The sequence below is a fragment of the Stenella coeruleoalba genome (genome assembly GCF_951394435.1).
Source record: "Stenella coeruleoalba genome assembly, chromosome: 2".
Lineage (NCBI taxonomy): Eukaryota > Metazoa > Chordata > Mammalia > Artiodactyla > Delphinidae > Stenella > Stenella coeruleoalba.
Genome location: NC_137147.1, coordinates 168,949,015 through 168,969,005, shown reverse-complemented (window position 1 = coordinate 168,969,005; position 19,991 = coordinate 168,949,015). Strand labels below are relative to the sequence as shown.

The 19,991-nt window shown below is 37.0% G+C and overlaps 1 protein-coding gene across 12 annotated transcripts in view; it reads right to left on the bottom strand.

The window, feature by feature from the left end:
* MLLT10 (MLLT10 histone lysine methyltransferase DOT1L cofactor) overlaps positions 1-19,991 on the bottom strand; it is a 256,251-nt gene that overhangs the window by 127,933 nt on the left and 108,327 nt on the right. For 11 of the 12 annotated variants that reach the window (XM_079912301.1, XM_079912296.1, XM_079912302.1 and 8 more), the window contains 3 exons: positions 15,950-16,053; positions 12,596-12,689; positions 10,590-10,685 (listed from right to left, as the gene is read on the bottom strand). In XM_079912301.1, coding sequence (XP_079768427.1) covers positions 10,590-10,685; positions 12,596-12,689; positions 15,950-16,053 — 294 coding nt within the window. The remainder of the gene's footprint in view (positions 1-10,589; positions 10,686-12,595; positions 12,690-15,949; positions 16,054-19,991) is intronic. The other variant, XM_079912306.1, reaches the window with a different exon arrangement.

The window sequence follows — 19,991 nt, the reverse complement described above, 5'->3', positions numbered from 1 at the left end:
GAGTTATTGTATACCCACCCATGTTCACAGCAGCATTATTCATTCGCAACAGCTAGAATGTGGAAGCAACCCAAGTCTCCATCAACAAATAAATGAATAAGCAAAATGTGGCATGTACATATAACAGAATATTCCACTTATAAGAGGAATCTAGAGTAGTCAAATTACTAAAAGCACAAAGTAGAATAGTGGCTGCCAGGGGCTTGAGGGGGGAGTTGGGGGGAGGGGGAGTTACTGCTTACTGGTTGCAGAGTTTCCGTTCTGCAAGATGAAAAGAGTTTTGCAGATGGATGGTGGTGATGGGTGCACAGCAATATAAATGTATTTAATGCCTCTGAACTGCACATTTTAAAATGGTTTAAACAGTAGATCTTATGTATATTCTACCACTTTAAAAATTAGGAGTGATAACTACTACAGACAGAGAGAAACCTAGGGCCCTTGTCATTATCACTATCATTAAAGAATTGAAACAAGCTCACACAGAGAAGTTTAAGCAGTTGGAGAGCTGCCCCAAACTGTTTATATAATACATTCTGTCTATACACTGTTTACTTTTTCTTCATCCATTCCCCCACTTAATTGAAATGCTACAACTGAGATTATTTTTTCAGTTTAAAAATAGGGAATAGCAGGGGCTTCCCCGGTGGCACAGTGGTTAAGAATCCGCCTGCCAATGCAGGAGACACGAGTTCGAGCCCTGGTCCGGGAAGATCCCACATGCCGCGGAGCAACTAAGCTCGTGTGCCACAACTGAGCCCGCGTGCCACAACTACTGAAGCCTGCACGCCTAGAGCCTGTGCTCCGCAATAAGAGAAGCCACGGCAATGAGAAGCCCACACAAGGGAGAGTAGCCCCCACTCGCCACAACTAGAGAAAGCCTGCGCACAGCAACAAAGACCCAACGCAGCCAAAAATAAATAAATAAAATGAATAAATTTATTTTAAAAAAAATAGGGAATAGCAGAAACAAACCAAACAAAACAAAATCACTTGCTTTTAAAATACAACTGTTATGTCACAAAGTATTTGGTACAACAGTACTGTAAAAGTACTTTGTACTACTACTACCTCAGACAATAAGATAACTGATATACGATTAACATATGAAAGTCAATAGTCTTTATAAACAGACAATAAAAGAAGATACAAGAATAGTGAACCCCCTTTTAAAGTAACAAGAAAAGGCTTCCCTGGTGGCACAGTAGTTAAGAATCCACCTGCCAATGCAGGGGACACGGGTTCGAGACCTGATCCGGGAAGATCCCAGATGCCACAGAGCAGCTAAGCCCATGTGCCACAACTACTGAGTCTGAACCCTAGAGCCCATGAGCCACAACTACTGAGCCCACGTGCCACAACTACTGAAGCCCATGAGCCTAGAGCCCATACTCCGCAACGAGAAGCCACCACAATGAGAAGCCCACGCACCGCAACAAAGAGTAGCCCCAGCTCACCACAACCAGAGAAAAGCCCGCGTGCAGCAACAAAGACCCAACTCAGCCAAAAATAAAATAAATAAAATAAACAAATAATAAAAGAACAAGAAAGAAATTAACAAAGGAAAGATGGTGGCAACAGAGTAGTTTCTCAATCTCTCTGAATCCCCATATAAAAACAGACAATTTAGGAAAACCAAAAATCCATGGAATAACATTTTACAACAAAACCAAGTGTCAAAGTATTTCCATCAACCCCAAAATACAAACAGAGTGGAACAAAGAACTACAAGATCTGCATGGTAACAGCATTTGTGAGGGGAGAAGGAAACCACAAGAAAACCACAAAATCACCAACGGTACCCACTGCAAAGCACTAAGTGCTAATTTGAGGACAGCAGCTGAAACAAGAAAGGGTTTTGCAATGGCCAATACCAGATAAATGCAAGCAGCCTCATGTAAGAAGGGCTGAAGTAGAGTCTCAATTAACCTTCCAGGTAAGGATCCATTCTAGGACAGGGACTTACTCCAAAGAAAAATGGTTTCTAAATACCATCCCCACTGAAAGAATATGATACAATGATAGCAAAAAAAAAAAAAAAAAAAGGTTATGAGGCACTGTGAACAATACACCACTTATGTGGTATTTCTACCAAGTATGCTTAACATAAATCTAATCAAAAGGAAATGAAAAAGACAAATCCCAGTTGAGGGACATGCTGCAAAACAACTAGTATAGAACCTTCAAAAATGTCAACATTGCAAAAGGTAGAAAAGCTTGAGGACTAAAGAGATGTAACTAAATGCAATGTTTGACACTTAACTGAATCCTGGATCAATTTCTCTTAAGGCAGCTACAAAGAACATTATTGGGACAACAGGAAATATTTGGATATGGACTATATAAAGTAGATGCTACATAAACATTTATTAAATTCAATTAAACATTAATGTCCCTATTCTTCATCTATGGAAAAGGAAATTAAACTAGATAGTGTAACATAGGAAATAAGTATATTAACAAATTTTTACTATTAATGGAAAATATTTGTTACAGTCACCATAATTCTAAGATTTTAGACAGTTGGAATTCAACTCTAAACACCTAAATGAATTAAGTCTTCACATTATGTGTAATCTCAACTTTATAAAAGATAGTAACTCTACTGAATAAAGAAATTAGTCCCTCAGCCAATTCAATTAGTCACAAAATTCCATTTCATGGGCATGGTATTTAATTGATGCAAACTGTATTAATGTTTATCTTTAATATCTAAATTCAAGCAAAATTTCAAAAAGGCTGTTCACATCTACTTGTAACTTGGCTGTTAATCCTCTTTTGACAAGGAATCTTTCCCTCCTAAGTTACAAGCTCTTTATAAATCTCTTCTCCCAAACGCTAGTCTAAGTAAGAACTTCCTGGAACAAAGCAGAGGATTCACGAGAGATTCTTTGTATTAGAATTCTTTTTAGAACACGTGAAAACTGCACCATTTGTACTAAGACCAAAAAAAGTTCAACTTGTAATACATCTGATTTATCTAACTTTTAAAGAAATGTGATTATTAAACCTCCACGTAAAAGGCAGAAAGACTTGTGAAAAAAAGATCCACAGACTTTGGAGTCAGGCATGCCTGGTCTTAAATCCTTGCTCCATCATTTATTAACAGATATCTCCTGTTTTTGTCTGCCCATTATTTTTCTTTAGGTAACTCTTCCCTACTCCTTGTGACCTTGCTAAGATCTTCAACCACAGTAACCCAATACTCCGGACCACAAGAGTGGGTGTGTTAAACAGGTAAGGCCAATCCTATGTGGACAACCCTCAGGGTCCCCAAACATTCTCAGTTCCAATGGCTTTCACTTAAGATTCTCCTTTGGTATGCCTATAATCACATCTTGTGCCCCAAAACTTGAAAGGTCTAAGATCTTACCGTACTTACAAGCTAACAATTAGTCCACCAGTTTCATGAGTGCTGGAAGAAGACACAAGACTCCTGGGTTGGACACAGAGGGCTCTATTACTCATAGCAATAGCAGTAGCCAGAGTGTCAGCATTTGCATCATTCCCCAACCCCCAATTCTGACAGGATAACCTGAAGGAGGCCAGATGACACTTGCACACAGAGGGGGTTGCATTTAAGGAGAGCAATCTTGGGCTTAGGGAACCCAATTCTGAACAGTAAGCATGCCTGCCAATTACCCCAGAAAGAGGTATTATCTCTGTATCTCCCAAGACTATATGCAACTCTGCCCTTGCTCTGGATGGTGCCTCCATTTTCCAAGGCTTATTTATTATATAAAAACTTCGAAAAGATAAACAAAGGCAGTTGAAGTCTCTGCTCACAAGACGTGTACAAATGTCAGAGTCCCATGGAGAACTGTCTCCCAACAACTGATGCCAAAACAGACCAATGAAATATTCAACCACTATGATCTATTCTTTCTTCACAACCTTGAAGTTAACTCACTCTCTTAACTTGTTCTTGGGACCTCACTGAGTTCTTCCAGGCCCTTGCTCCAACACTTCCTCCAAATCTATATGCCCCATTCCCTAGTTTCACTTTAAACACTTTTGAAAATAACTTGTCTCCTTATCCTAATACCCAACCTGCTTAGCAATATCTCCCCTAGGATTCTGCCCTCGTCTACTTTCTCTGCTCCACTATCCAGGTGACCCGAAGTTGTAAGCACATCGGGTAGGGGGTCTCGGAGAAAGAGAACCAGGCATGGCTTTCTTGACATAAGAGAAGCCATTTCTGGCCTAAGCCATTTTGTGATCTAAGCCTGGCCGCAATGGAACAGGTCTCCATAATTATTGATCTTACAGGAAATGAGGGAAATGCAGGAACAAAGGAAAATTAACAGGGAAGAGCTAAATCAGACTGCAAGTTCGATCTGTTTGATTTTAACCTTTGCTTTTTGTTGCTTTTGTTATTTTAATCATATATAATGGCCTGCCTCAGGGAACCCTGCCCCTCTGCCTGAATGTTAAACTAAAGTGCCTCTGTTCAGCTCACCGGGAGACAATCTGACCCTGCCCGCCTGTGGATGGCTGCAAGAAAGAAGAAATTAACACACTCCCTCACAGAGGCTGGCCATTCCAGGGGATATTTGCAAAACTTACAGCCTTTTTACTTTACTTCCTCATCTCCCCCTCTCTGCGCTATAAAAGAAACTGGCATCCAAACCCCATATATAATATGGTTTTACGGAGACACCAGTCTGCCACCTTCTTGGTCTGCCAACTTTCCGAGTAAAGTTGTATTCCTTGCTTCAACACCTCGTCTGCGCTTCACTGGCCTGTCTTGATGCAAGTAGAGCGAGCTTGGACTTGGTAACAGAAATGCAGTCAAGAACCAATAATTCAAGACTTCCCTGGTGGCGCAGTGGTTAAGAATCTGCCTGCCAATGCAGGGGACACGGGTTCGAGCCCTGGTCAGGGAAGATCCCACATGCCGCGGAGCAACTAAGCCCGTGTACCACAACTACTGAGCCTGTGCTCTAGAGCCCGCGAGCCACAACGACTGAGCCCATATGCCACAACTATGAAGCCTGTGCGCCTAGAGCCTGTGCTCTGCAACAAGAGAAGCCACCGTAATGAGAAGCCCACGCACCACAAGGAAGAGTAGCCCCTGCTCACCACAACTAGAGAAAGCCCACGTGCAGCAACAAAGACCCAACACAGCCATAAATTAATTTTTTAAAAAAGAAACAAATAGTTCAGCAATAAAACAGGGTCCTAGTTCCTCCTCAAGGGATATACGTAACAATCTGATACCTGTCTTGAGTTCTGCAGGAATTAAGGCCCCCCACCCAAGGTGGAGGATGAAACAGATGATGTCGATCTTTTCTGACCCCTCCTGACTTTAATCAACTAAAGCTTGGACTCTCAACTTCTGCCCCAATTCTATGCTGAATTCTCCTCTGCTCAAGCCCCTTCATGAATATGCATGTACCCTTGGCTTAAAACTTCCCCACTTCTGCTGTTTGAAGAGATACCACTTTGGGAGAGATCCCTGGTGTTCTCCTTACTTGCTGTAAATAATAAATCTTTCCCCCTTCCCAGTCTTTGGCTTGGTTGTGTCTTTTGGCTCAACACCCACCAAGAGGCGAACCCAGTTTTCAGGTAGCGAAGTTACTCACATACACGCCACCTCTTTTCTTCCACCCCTCCCACCACCCCCCAAACAGGGCAAGACAATACTCTTCTTTGTCCATTACCATACCTTAATCTTACATATTCCTCCAGGTATTACCCTATTTCTCAGTGGGCAGGAGCTGGAAGAATTTTTAGGAGATGATGCGTGAAAGCCTAACGAGCATGGAAGAGACTATTCCTAGCCTTTCAGGAGGCTGCTAAGGAGGGCTTAAAAGAGAACAAAATGTACTTGAAAATTAGAGGAAAAGGGGTTCTTGTTATGTAGTAACAACATTTAGCAACATTATGCCCATGGTAACATAGAAAAGAGAAAGTGTACTCAATGTGTTGTATGATTTAACAAGGAGATTTTCTAGGTAATATGTTGAAAGTGCAGTCTTTTTGCTATTTATAGTAAAAAGCAGTATAGAGATAAACTAGGAAAACCACTGACAAAAAAGGAACCAAGACCTGCTGGTTTTGTAAGTTGCCAGTCTTTCCAGACAGCAAACAATGCTAAAGTAAGGACTAGCTTCCAGAAAAACATAAAATCTAGGCTACTGTCAGAAAACCACTATATGAGAGCAAAGCAAGGGTATGACTGTAAAATCCACTGTTAAGATTTAGTGAGCCTCAGAGAACCTGAAACAATGTCAGGTGTCAGGGTCAGGAAAGACAAAGAAAGAATGAGGAAATATTCCAGACTGGGAAAAACTAAGAGACAGGACAACTGACTGCAACGTGTCATCCTGGATTGGATTCTGAACCAGAACTAAAAAAGTCTCCCTCTTTTAGTTAGTATGGAGGACATTAGTGGGTGGAATTCAAATAGGATCTATAGATCTAATAGTTCTGCAACAATGTTAATTTACTGCCTTTGATCATTGTACTGTAATCATGTAGGAAATTTCCCCTTTTATTAAAACTACACATTAAAGGACTTAGGCTAACAGGGCATTATAATTTACTGTCTCAAGTTCAGAAAAAAGATTATACATAGAAAAGTGAGCGAAAGAGGGCAAAGGCGGGAGAGGAAGGGAGGACATGATAAAGCTAACAGGATGAAATGCTAACATCTTGGGAGTCTGGGTGAATGGTGCAGAGAAATAATGTGTAGTATTTTTGCAACTTTTCCCACAAGTCTAAAATTACTGCAAAATCAAAAGTTTAAAAAAAAAAAAAGATGTTAATCCTTCTGGCTGGCTGCCCAACACCCCAGGATGAAGGATAAAACTAGCATTACTTATAAAACTATTCATGAAATGACACCTTTTTAATTGGGGTATAGTTGTTTTACAGTGTTGTGTTAGTTTCTACTGTACAGCAAAGTGTAGTTCCCTGTGCTATACAGCAGGTTTTCGTTAGTTATCTATTTTATACATATTAGTGTATATATGTCAATCCCAACCTCCCAGTTCATCCCACCCACCCCCTTTCCCCCTGCGGTGTCCATACGTTTGTTCTCTACTTCTGTGGAAATGACCTTCTTAATTAAATAGTCTCATCTCCTGTCACTCTTCGGCCCCACCACACACTCCAAACATTCTAAATTACTGTTCCTGCAAAGCCCTGCCCTCTCCCCCCTCTTAACTCTTTGCACACATAGAAGCTTAAAGCTTTAACCTGAGTGGAAGATTTCCAAAGGGAAGTACAAAAAGGGTGTGTGTGTGCGTGTGTGTGTGTGTGTGTGTGTGTGTAAAGGGTGACTCTCAAACTGAAAACTTAAAAAAAAAACAAAAATACAGAGAATGACAGCTCTGTGATTGAGTTTTATTCCTCCAAGGACCAAAGAAGTAGCCCAGTTCTCTTCGAAGAGATGAACAGTCCTAAACAAAAGGGAAGTCCAGTCAATTCCCTGAGGTTCACAAAACACTAACCAAAAAGCCTATCTCCCCCAACCTCCCAAAGCACCCTAACAGTATTTATACTAGCAATAACTCCTTCATTTGTTGCCAGTTATTAATAACATAATGGAACCAAGGGCAAGTAAGGGGGTGGAGTACAGGATGGGAGAGAAATCCCTCTAATTGTAGTAGGGGACAGCTGGATTTCTGTCATACCTATTTGGAACTGAGTAAATTTCCATAGATACACTGCCACTAATGTTAATGTGGCTGTAAAGTATTGTAAGTCTAGTCTAGCATAATACTGTACTACTGATACAATATAAGTTAACATTGATGAGTGGGAAGAGCATAAAGTGAGGATCAAATGAACTGGTACAGATTATCTCAATGCAAAAAATAAGCACTGATTTCTAAATGATGACCTCCAACATAGCCTTTAGAAAAAATATCCTTTCTGAAGCTCGGAGCCTTGCAAAACAATGGCATGTCTCCAAGTCTGATATGCATCTCCATTTCCTAACTTTTGCCCACATCTCACTCTATGGCAGTGCTTCTGTAAACACAAAAACACTAGGCTTAAAAAAAAAATTCTATTTTACAATGAGCATTAATTGACATTAATAGTCTTAGAAGATATTCTTCTTAAATAGTAATGATCATGATCCAAACTATTTCATGATTGAATTAAGACCCTCCTATAATATGCATAGCTTTTCATTCATTTCAAACATGTACTTTGATTCTTTTAAAAATATATAAGCCAATATTTAGAGAAACTGTCTCTAATTCAAAGGTATATCTCACCATTAGCTTTTCCTCTCTCCTTGCTGGCATTTCACAGTTAATATCTAACCAGTAATAATATATCTTAGGCCACACAGAAATTCTCTCAAAAGCGAAGGCTAAATATTGGGTTGGCCAAAAAGTTCGTTCTGGTTTTTGTAGCTTATGGAAATCCCGAACGAACTTTTTGGCCAGCCCAATATTTTTTTAATTTTCTTATAGTTATATCTAAAAAGTTAACTTATAAATTGATTTGATTTAAAAATAAGTGAGTTGGATAATACAATATTTAGTATTAAATATTCTTTATCATCACTTATTTATAACTTAATAAACATGTGACAGAATGAACATGGATAAAAGAATTCACAGGGAACATGATTCTAACATATCTTATGAACAATATCACCAAATTTTAGTTCATAATATATAGTATTTTAAATTAGTAAAATCCAAATAGATTATAAGTACTACTTGTCAAAACATTTTATAACACGATATGCATATTTTCAAGACAACCCTATTAGATGTTAAAGTCTTAAAAGAGGTAAGGAGGGATGAAGAGAAAGACAGTCTGTAACACCCTATCTTTACAGCTACGTCATCACTTAACATCATACCATAATAAAAAAGTCCCTCCCCGAATATTCCTAAGGCAAGCAAACAAGTCTAACAATAATAATAAATTTATAGTATGTTTATCTCACAGCCTTTATAGATTATCAGAAAATCTTAATTATTAGAAAATAAAATGCACAAACTGATTTTAAGTCTGACAACAAAATCAAGTTGTACTAAACTTATACGTGCTAAAAGTAAAATTCAAATAGTATTTATATACTAATGAAAATACCAACAGCTAGAATTTAAAGTTAAACAAGTTTGACTAACTTAATACATTGTTTTTTAATACAGTATTCAACGACTGCAAAAACTCATAAAATGAAAACTTTAATTCATTCCTAGAAGGAAAAAAAGATTAATAAATAAATAGTCACCAGTACCGTATTTATTAAATACTGTACTACATTTAATAATTGTCCATTAAAAATAACATGACAGGGCATAGATTAAGATAAATATGGTCATACAGCAAATACTTCTTTAAACAGATAATCCTCATGAAATGGCAGAATATAAGAACATCATTGGTATGACTTCCCTTTTCACAATTTATAATAAGCCCTACCTAAGACTTCCTCAATCATGATTAAAAAGTTTAAATAGAATCTCACAATGCTTGTTACAAAAACTGCTAATTAAACCAAATCTGCCATTTTTCCATGAGCAACACAAGCAACAATAAACAGCAAAATCAAACCCTACTATTGTCACTATCACAAAACCACCTCGTTAAAGAACTCAAAATGAATATGTGTACTTGTTGCCTAAGATCTACCAAAAATATATAAACCTAACAAATGTTCGGAAGGAGAATATAAAGTTATAATTATTATTCACTAATAATTGGAAAATTAATCTCAAAACAAAAAATTTAAGCTTTCAAAATGTTTACCTTGAAAAAAGAAACAAATTCTAACCAAATTCCTAAGTATTTACAAACATGAAAATGTTAAGTGATTTAGTTTTTCACACAATCTGTAGAAATATCTTCCAAACTAGTTTATACCAACTGTTTAAAAGTAATATTCTTTCCTAATTGAAGAAGTCCTCTGTATCTTCACTTTGTTGAAAACAATCCATAGCAGTATCCTTTTCTTATGTGGGCAATATGTCCTATGAATGACTCTACAGTACTTATCATTAGTTCACTAAAAATTACTCATATCCTTTACAATAAGTAAAAATGTAAGCAGAAAACAGGTAAGTCAGAAGAAGACAGATTAGTATTAGGCAAGCTTTTAGTGTTTTAATTAAAAGACAGAATATTCTCAAACAAATGGTATGACATTTGGTCATTAAAAAAAATAATAATCCATTAGTACCACTGGGGAAAAAATAACAGTCAAGAATATACAGAACTTCAAAATTGTTCTATATTATAAAGGGAAAAGGCTGATGAGATTTTTACTTACATGTGAAATAATCAGTTAATAATATCTAGCAACAAACCATTATTGCTAAAGTTACCCAAAGATTTCAAAAGATGACCAGAGTAACACATGCAAGAAATCCCTCACATGCCTTCAATAAAGTTTTCAATATTTCAAATTTTCAGTTGAAATGGGTACAACCATATTCACAAATATGGCGTATTATTTTAAACCTACTCTTTGACTTAATACTCTGTATTAGCCAAAATTTTTCAGTATTTCAATGTTTTCATTCAGCTATCAAGAAACTTAATTTTATCTAAAAACGGGAAAAAAATCTATTAAGTAGATGTGCTACATATTTAGCAACAACAAATCCACTTACTTTTTTCTCTTTCTCATGATGTTTATCCTGAGAGTGAGAGGAAGAATCACTTAAACTTTGATCATATGACCTATTACATCCCCGTTTGCTCTTTTTCTAAAAAAGAAAATATGTATACATATAGGTATATGTATATAAAATCTGAAATCTTTTGTTAGGTTTAAACCAATTCAAGTGTGAAGTACTATAAAATGTCTACTGAAGGAAAAAAAAAGTCTATTTCAAACTATATACTCCAGACACCATCCATATATTATATATTGCATTATAAAGGAAAATCTAACCCTAAATCTAAGATTAATGCCATGTTTTTGTATGTTTATTAAAAAGTGTGAAAACAGACTATACTTTCAAACAAGCAGTAGCTTATTTGTCATTTTATTACAAAACCACCTCATTAAAGAGATCAACTATAGTTTTCAACATCTGGTTTAAAAAACTAAAGATGTTTCAACCAAAAATAGAGAATGCCATATTGAAAAAGGATGCCAAGACTAGAAGAAAAGAAAAGAAAATATCTGAAGAGTTACTTTATGCCACTAGGAAAAGCAAGAAGCCTTTTAATCTCATACGTTCAGTATTAAGGCATACGATTTTCTAAAAATTTGTCTCTGCAGTTCATAAAGAAAAAAAAAAAAATGAAAGGAAATGTCAGCATTAGACCCATGCATTTTTCAAAGCATTACTAAAACTATTACACATTTCTATTTAAAATACTTACACAGATTCATAATAAAGTATGACAGAGTTACTGGAGGTGTTAAAATTTGGTGGTACCATAACTAATTAAACTAGATAAAAGTGACTATAAAAGATGATCAAATTCCATGCAAACATAGATCTTATACAATCTTATTAAATTATTAAACAGACTTTTTCCCCCAACCACCAAATGGGATAACAGCATATTAATAAGTAACAATGAAAAAATTCTATTTACGCAAAGGTCAAAATCCACTTTCATTATTTCTATATTTTATCTATATCATCTCTGATTTAGAAAATGAACATTCCAATGTGGTTTTAAAGCAAATTTTCAATTTTACTATCTCAAGATTTCTCTTAGAACACTTCAATGTTCTTTGACAGTCATTAAAATAAATCAAAGTCTTCAATATTAAACAATATATATGTACAATCTTAAATATTTTATATGCACAAACCAGAATACTGGAGTCATGAGTTGCTCATTTCTTAAGAAAGGGGCCCCTAATGATATTATTTATTTTTAAAAAAGAAAGAAATAGCCCTATTCACAGGGGAGAGGTAACAATAAAAAGTAACAATGAGACACTAAAGAAAAACAAAGAAGCCTTATATTTTCAGTATACAAATCTGATACCACTAAAGACTGAGAAATAGACAATGGGGCATTAAGGAAATATTGATCTGTCAAAGGAACATGGACACAAAATACGTAATGGTTAATCAAATAATACTAACTCATCCATGCTACTATGTGACAGTAAAGAGTGATCAAATCTAAAATATTTCCAAAGTTGTATTTAAATATATTTTTCTCAAGATCTTTAACCAAGAAGTTACAAAAGAGCCTTGTTTCAGGTTTACTATCTCCAAGTAAATAAAAATGAAAATAAATAATAAAATGGGTAATAGTAATAAAGCAAAAAGATGAGAAACAAGTGATAATCACAAAATACATAATCAAACATCAAAAATTAAATTACCTGAAAACGGTGGTAAATTACAAAGAGTTCTTTACACATTTGTATTTTCTACTAAATGTATACCAACATTTACTATTAACTATTAATATATATTCTAAAGTAGAATATTCACCTTCATAAATGAACCCAAGCAAAGCAAAATCTTTTAAAATTACTAGAGCTTTTAATTCCCAACAAAGAACACGCTAAGCAAACTTAATCTGAAGCATAAACAACCAAAAAAAGTAATGGCTATTATGCCTTTTCTATAAAAGACTCCACTCTATTGTCAAAACTAATTATTATCATTTTAAAATTAAATTCAAGACAAACTCTTACCAGCTTACTGAAATGGTATTTACAGTAGCCACAGTATTGGACGTTATCTGCACCATTACCTTCTTCTTCACAAAGTAGTCCTGCAAACTGAGCACTGAAAAAGAAAGCCAAGTATATCAACAAAATTTCAAACCATGGTGTGTGTATATATATCTCTATATATTATATATATAGATATATATAAAACTTAAAATTCACTTCCAAGCATGTAGGGTTTATAAGAAAACCTTACATCTCCTAAGAGAAAAAGGGAAAATAAAAGGCTTTACTCTAGCTGAGACCAAGAACATTTCATCCCATCCTATGACTGATATATTTTTAAAGTTATATACATGGTTTAAAATAAACTTTTTATCCATCTCTAACAAGGATGAAGATTTATTCACGTTTTATGTCACCAAGCAGACATTAAATTTCTTTTAAGATATCTCCACACCCCAAACTTAACACTTCATTTTACTTTTTCAATCTCTATCACAGGTACAACTGGAAAGGCCAGGCATCTAAAGGGCTGACACGACATATGATGCAGATTACATACTGTTAGAAGGAAAATGCTTCAAGTCATACCATAGTACAGTAGGTAAGAGAAACGTAAACTGTGTTTTTCTAGTTAAAAACAATGGAAGAAATGGAACTGAAACCTAAAGCTATGATATTCATATTTTTAAAAAACACGAAGTGCTAAAGTTTAGAATCATTATCTTGTCAATTTGACCTTCCACTTTTAACATTCCAAAATTAAAGTACTAGTATGTATCTCATACCCAAAAAAGGTCTTTCATCTTTGGAAATTTAAATACAATATTAAGAGAATTCTTTTTATTTTTTATTGAGGTATAGCTGAATTACAATGTTGTGTTAATTACTGAGGTACTACAGCAAAGTGACTCAGTTATACACATATGTACATTCTTTTCCACTATGGTTTATCACAGGATACTGAATATAGTTCCCTGTGCTATACAGTAAGACCTTGTTGTTTATCCATTCCATATATACCAGCTTGCACCTGCTAATCCCAAACTCCCAATCCATCCCCCTCCCCCTTGGAAACCACCAGTCTATTATCTGTGTCCCTGATTCTGTTTCTGTTTCATTGATAGGTTCATTTGTGTCATGTTTTAGATTCTACATATAAGTGATATCATATGGTATTTGTCTTTTTCTTTTTGAATTACTTTGCTTAGTATGATAATCTCTAGTTGCATCCATGTTGCTACAAATGGCATTCTTTCATTCTTTTTTATGGCTGAGTAGTATTCCACTCTGTGTGTGTGTGTGTGTGTGTGTGTGTGTGTGTGTGTGTGTGTGTGTGTGTGTGTGTGTGTGTGTGTGTGTGTGTGTGTACACACACCACATCTTCTTTATCCATTCATCTGTCGATGGACATTTAGGGTGTTTCCATGTCTTGGCTATTGTGACTAGTGCTGCTATGAACGTAGGGGTGCATGTATATTTTTGAATTATACAGTTTTGTCTGGATATATTCTCAGGAGTGGGAATGCTGGATCATATGGTAATTCTAGTTTTAGTTTTCTGAGGAACCTCTATACTGTTTTCCACAGTGGCTGTACCAACTTACATTCCCACCAACAGTGTAGGAGGGTTCCCTTTTCTCTACACCCCCTCCAGCATTTGTTATTTGTAGACTTTTTAATGATGGCCATTCTGACTGGTGTGAGGTGGTACCTCACTGTAGTTTTGATTTGCATTTCTCTAATAATTAGTGATTTGAGCATCTTTTCACGTACTTAGTGGCCACCTGTATTTCTTCTTTGAAGAAATGTCTCTTTAGGTCTTCTGTCCATTTTTCAATTAAGAGAATTTAAAAGAAACAAAAATCTTTTCCATGGGACTTCTCTGGTGGTCCAGTGGCTAAGACTCCATGCCACAGGGGGCCCATGCCGCAGGGGGCCCAGGTTCAATCCCTGGTCAGGGATTTACATCCCACATACCACAACTAAAAGATCCCGCATGCCGCAACTAAAGATCCAGCAGGCTGCAATGAAGATCCCGCATACCGCAACTAAGACACAGCGCAGCCAAAAGAATAAATAAATATTAAAATATATATATTTTCCATTCCCCAAAAGTAATCTAAAATGGACTTCATAAATCCACATACTAAAAGCTCAGGAAATAAAGCCTGTTCCTATACTGGCTGATAAATATAGACTGATTTTTAAAATTAATAACTATATGAGTTACACCCAAACTTTTATTTTTTATTTTATTTATACTTTTTTGGCCGCACAGCATGTGGGATCTTAATTCCCCAACCAGGGATCGAATCCGTGCCCCTTGCAGTGGAAGCGTGGAGTCCTAACCACTGGACTACCAGGGAAGTCTCGCCAAACTTTTAGTTTTAATTGTTGTCTATTATGTTGAATGTTTTGTTTTAGGATAATTTGTGCTTTTGAAATTTTATGCTCAAAAAAACATATAAGTACAAGTTTTAGTATCAATTTACACTGCCTCCAAAAATTTAGTAACACGTGTTAAGAACAATTATAATGTTCACAATTTTTGCCCTGAAATCCGACTCCATGGAACTGTGCCCACTTCATAGTAAATACTCAATACATAATAGCTATTAATTATCATTAGTTACTATTCTAAGGAAATTACATTTATGTTTGTTGAATGCACAAAATGTTCTTTACAGCACCACATATTATAAAACAATTTGGAAACAATGTGTCTCAAATTGGTGAAACATTAAATAAAATACTAACATTTGATAGGATATAATGCAGCCATTTCCATGTTGCTAGTGGACTATATCATCTTACCAAAATTTTTGGTGAAAAAATTATCAAAAAACAATGTTACATTTAAACTGTGATTTTAACAAATTATGCAACAAATAGGTACATGGATAAAAACTGAAAAGAAACATGAACAAAATAAAACTAGAATGTTATTTAAAAAAACATTTAAGTAACTTTTTAAGGAACAGCCACTATAATACTGAGAATCATGGCGATTGCTTTTTTTTCCCCTCTTGAAACACAGTGAAAAAATGCTATCATTCATTAAATCCTTACTAGTATTTCAGATACTGCACTAAATTTATCTACATCAGCTCTTTTAATCCTAATGACAAATCCAAGGGTAGGTAACCAACAGAAGTATTTTAAACAAAATGTAACTGAATAAGGCACTAGAACCAGGGTCCACCTACTGGACTCTGGTAAATACACTCAATTATTAGAATTATCTTTATTACAGTAAATATAAACATAGACACTATCCTAACAAAATTTACTTTAATAATATTTGGGTACCTAAGTTTTTAACTTACAAGGTATTCCCAATTTCACTTCTGTACAATGACAGAAACATACTTACCATGTCACATGGAAAGCCTGTCGACATCCATGTTTATTACATGTCATGCAAGCACCAGTGGCTGCTTTGCTTTCTCTTCCTTGTTCATCACAAATGTAGCAAGTCTTAGGGTAAAGAAACAAAACAAATTGAAAAGAAAACAAAAACTTTACGAGTGCTTCACACAAATAAGGATTTTATAGTTATCTTCAGAAGTCAAGATCAGGTTTACTATCTAACCTACTCCAAATCATGAATTCATTTTTTTTCTGACTGTAATCTAATTTTTCCAAACATGAAAACATCAATACAGACATAAACGGTCCTAGTACGATTTCACAAGGCAGTGTTTCCTTAGACTCAAAAACCCCACAAGATAAGAAGAATCTTCGCAGGAACTGAGGCCAGGGGGCAGGACACAGCCTACCCCACCTCAGTATTAATATACTCCTCCTCACCAATATTTAACTGATTCCTGTAACAAAGGTGTAAAAAGAGGTTTGCTTTCTTTTCTGCTGGAAGTAAGCATAAATAAAGGAGGTTGATACAGGGAGTTGGGACTTAGAGGTGAAGGACAGTCCTAAATGAGTGAGCAAGGTTTAGGTCATCCCAACTGTCCACAAAATCCCACATGACCTATCATTCAGCCCTGCCAACCTGACAAAACAGGCCTGGGAGGAAGACACTTTAGGAGATCAGAGATGTCCCCAAGAGGTATTGGCCAATGAACACTCCCAGCAACTTTGACATCTATCTGGTCCTTCTCCCAGTTGAAAATAGCTGATAGACCGCACCACATATTCATGAAAGACTAAATTATAAAAATGGCAATCTACAAGTGTATAATGAATAAAATTATCAACTGACTGTAAGTTGAGTATACAAAAATTAATGCCTAACTACATATACTCAGATGATACAATTCTAAAAAGAAACCAATTTCTCAACCGTAACAAGGTATAACCTAGCAAACTTCAATAGGACCACATGTATTTTTAAATTTGGAGAAGTTTCCCCCACTATGCACTGTGGTGCCAAATAACACCGTTCAACAATATTGATAAGAACACAGTTTCAAAAAAAGAGTAATATATAGTAAAGTCAGGTAAATGAATTTCAACTCCTCTGCTGAAAGACATGGATTCAGACTGAATTGAATTACAAAAATTATCTTATATCTCTAAAAAGTAAAATCCTTAGTTACAACAAAACTAACCTAGACACACTGAATAAGAGCATCTCTAGAGACCTCCCTGATGGTCCAGTGGCTGAGAATCTACCTTCCAATGCAGGCGACGTGAGTTCGATCCCTGCTTGGGGAACTAAGATCCCATGTGCCATGGGGCAACGAAGCACACGTGCCACAGCTACTGAGCCTGCACGCTCTACAGCCTGCACCATAACTAGAGAGAAGCCCAAACACCGCCACGAAGAGCCCGCCCGCTGCAACAAAACTAAGCCCACATGCTGCAACTACTGAGCCCATGCACTCTAGAGTCCACGTGCCACGCTAGAGAGAAGCCCACTCACCGCAACAAAAGATCCCACATGCCGCAACTTAGACCTGATGCAGCCAAATTAATTCATTAATTAATTAATTTTTAAAAAGAGCATCTCTAACTGTTCAAATTACCAGAAGGCAATATCAAACAATTACAATGGAAACATTTAACATACATCTTTTAGCCTATAAATGATCAATAAAATTTTAAAAAGAAAAGTACAGAGCAGATTGAAACAGTAACTTTTTTTTAATTAATTTATTTTATTTATTTATTTTTAGCTGCATTGGGTCTTCGGTGCTGCGTGAAGATTTTCTCTAGTTGCAGTGAGCGGGGGTTACCCTTCATTGTGGTGCACAGGCTTTCATTGCAGTTGCTTCTCTTGTTGAGGAGCACAGGCTCTAGGCGCATGGGCTTCAGCAGTTGTGGCACACAGGCTCAGCAGTTGTGGCTCATGGGCTCTAGAGCGCAGGCTCAGCACTTGTGGCACATGGGCTTAGCTGCTCCACGGCATGTGGGATCTTCCCGGACCAGGGCTCGAACCCGTGTCCCCTGCATTGGCAGGCAGACTCCCAACCACTGCACCCCCACAGAAGTCCCGAAACAGTAACATTTTAAATGGCAAAATTCAGGGAAAATATGCAAATAGGCCTCAAAGAATATCTCAGTAACTTCCAACAGAGCTGACAGTGAAAAGACACCATCATTTGACCACTCAATAAAACTAAAATTATGACATATTTTTTTTTTTAAAGAAGTTAGGCCTTCCAGACTTCTGAAATACCAGAGTGAAGAGGTCCACGGATCCTCTCCTCAGTAAATTAACCATTTCATAGGTGAAAAAGAATCATTTAAAGTCTCTGTATAGAATAAGCTACAAGGATATATGGTACAACACAGGGAATATAGCCAATATTTTATAATAACTATAAATGGAGTATAACCTTTAAGAATTATGAGTTACAAAAAAAATGAGTTACTATATTGAAAATCTGTAACTTACATGGTACTGTATATCAATTACACTTCAATAAAGAAAAATAATAAAGTCTCTGAAAATTGTCCTGAAGACATGCAGAAAGCAGAAGATTTTACCCAAGACAATCTACTAAATCTCAATAAGAACAGTGAGAGCCGGTGGCATTTGAGCCATGATCTGCCCCCATCACCACCACCACCCCCACATACTGCTTCCTGTGATGGAAGTTCCTTTCTGGGTGGCGCTGTCAAGAAGATGAGGGCTCCCTCTCTCCACAGATCCTAGTCTAAGGCTACAATTTTACCCGAGGAGGGCCAGGTCTCCAGTGACTCTCATACTACTACTCATCCTGGTAGCTCCCATTCATAGCCTCCCACCCTAAAAACAGGCCAAGTTTCCTGGGGCCCTATCATTCCTTCCCCAGCTTGCTAGCAGAATGGAAGTTCCATGCTAGGAGGGATAAGCTGGGCTACTATACCCTTCCCTCCTTCCAGCACCCTGTCAGAGTACACGTGCCTCTTCAGGAGAAGCAAAGTGCTGTCACCATCCCCAGCTCCAGAGCACTAGTGCAGAGGTTCTGTCTCTACAAGGAGAAGGAAGATTCATTCTCTCGAGGGGCTACTATCTAAAATGTCTAATTTTTAGGGACTTCTCTGGTGGTCCAGTGGTAAAGAAACTGCCTTCCAATGCAGGGGACGTGGGTTCGATCCCTGGTAGAAGAACTAAGACCCCACACGTTGCAGGGCAATTAAGCCCACATGCCACAGCTATTGAGCTCACATGCCTCAACGAGAGAGCCCACGTGCCGCAAACTACAGAGCACATGCATCACTAGATAGAGAGAAAGAAAAAATAAATAAAACCAGCACGCCACAATTAAAGACAAGCCTGCGCGCCGCAACTAGTGAGAAACCTGAGCAGACCACGTGCCTTAATGAAAAAAATCCCACGTGCCTCCACAAAGATCCCGTGTGCCACAACTAAGACCCGACGCAGCCAAAAAAATAAATAAAATAAAATGTCTAATTTTCAACAAAAAATTATAAGACATGCAAAGAAAGAGAAAAGTATGACCCATTCATAAGAAAAAAAAAAAAGCAGGCATCGATAACTGTCTTTGCGGGGAACCAAGATGTTGGACTTAGGAGATCAAAACCAACCAAACAGAAATTCTCGATTTTAAAATTCACTAAAAGGGGGGCTTCCCTGGTGGCGCAGTGGTTGAGAGTCCGCCTGCCGATGCAGGGGACACGGGTTCGCGTCCTGGTCCGGAAAGATCCCACATGCCGCGGAGCGGCTGGGCCCGTGAGCCATGGCCGCTGAGCCTGCGCGTCCGGAGCCTGTGCTCCACAACAGGAGAGGCCACAACAGTGAGAGGCCCGCGTACAGCAAAAAAAAAAAAAAAAAAACCCACACTAAAAGGGCTCAATGGTAGATTTGAGTTGGCAGTAGGGAAAGAATCAACTTTAAAAATAGATCAATAGAGAATTTACAATCTAAGGAACAGATTTTTTTAGATTATATTACCTAAAGAACAGTTTCAGAGAAACGTGGTATGCCATTAACTGCATTAACAGATGTG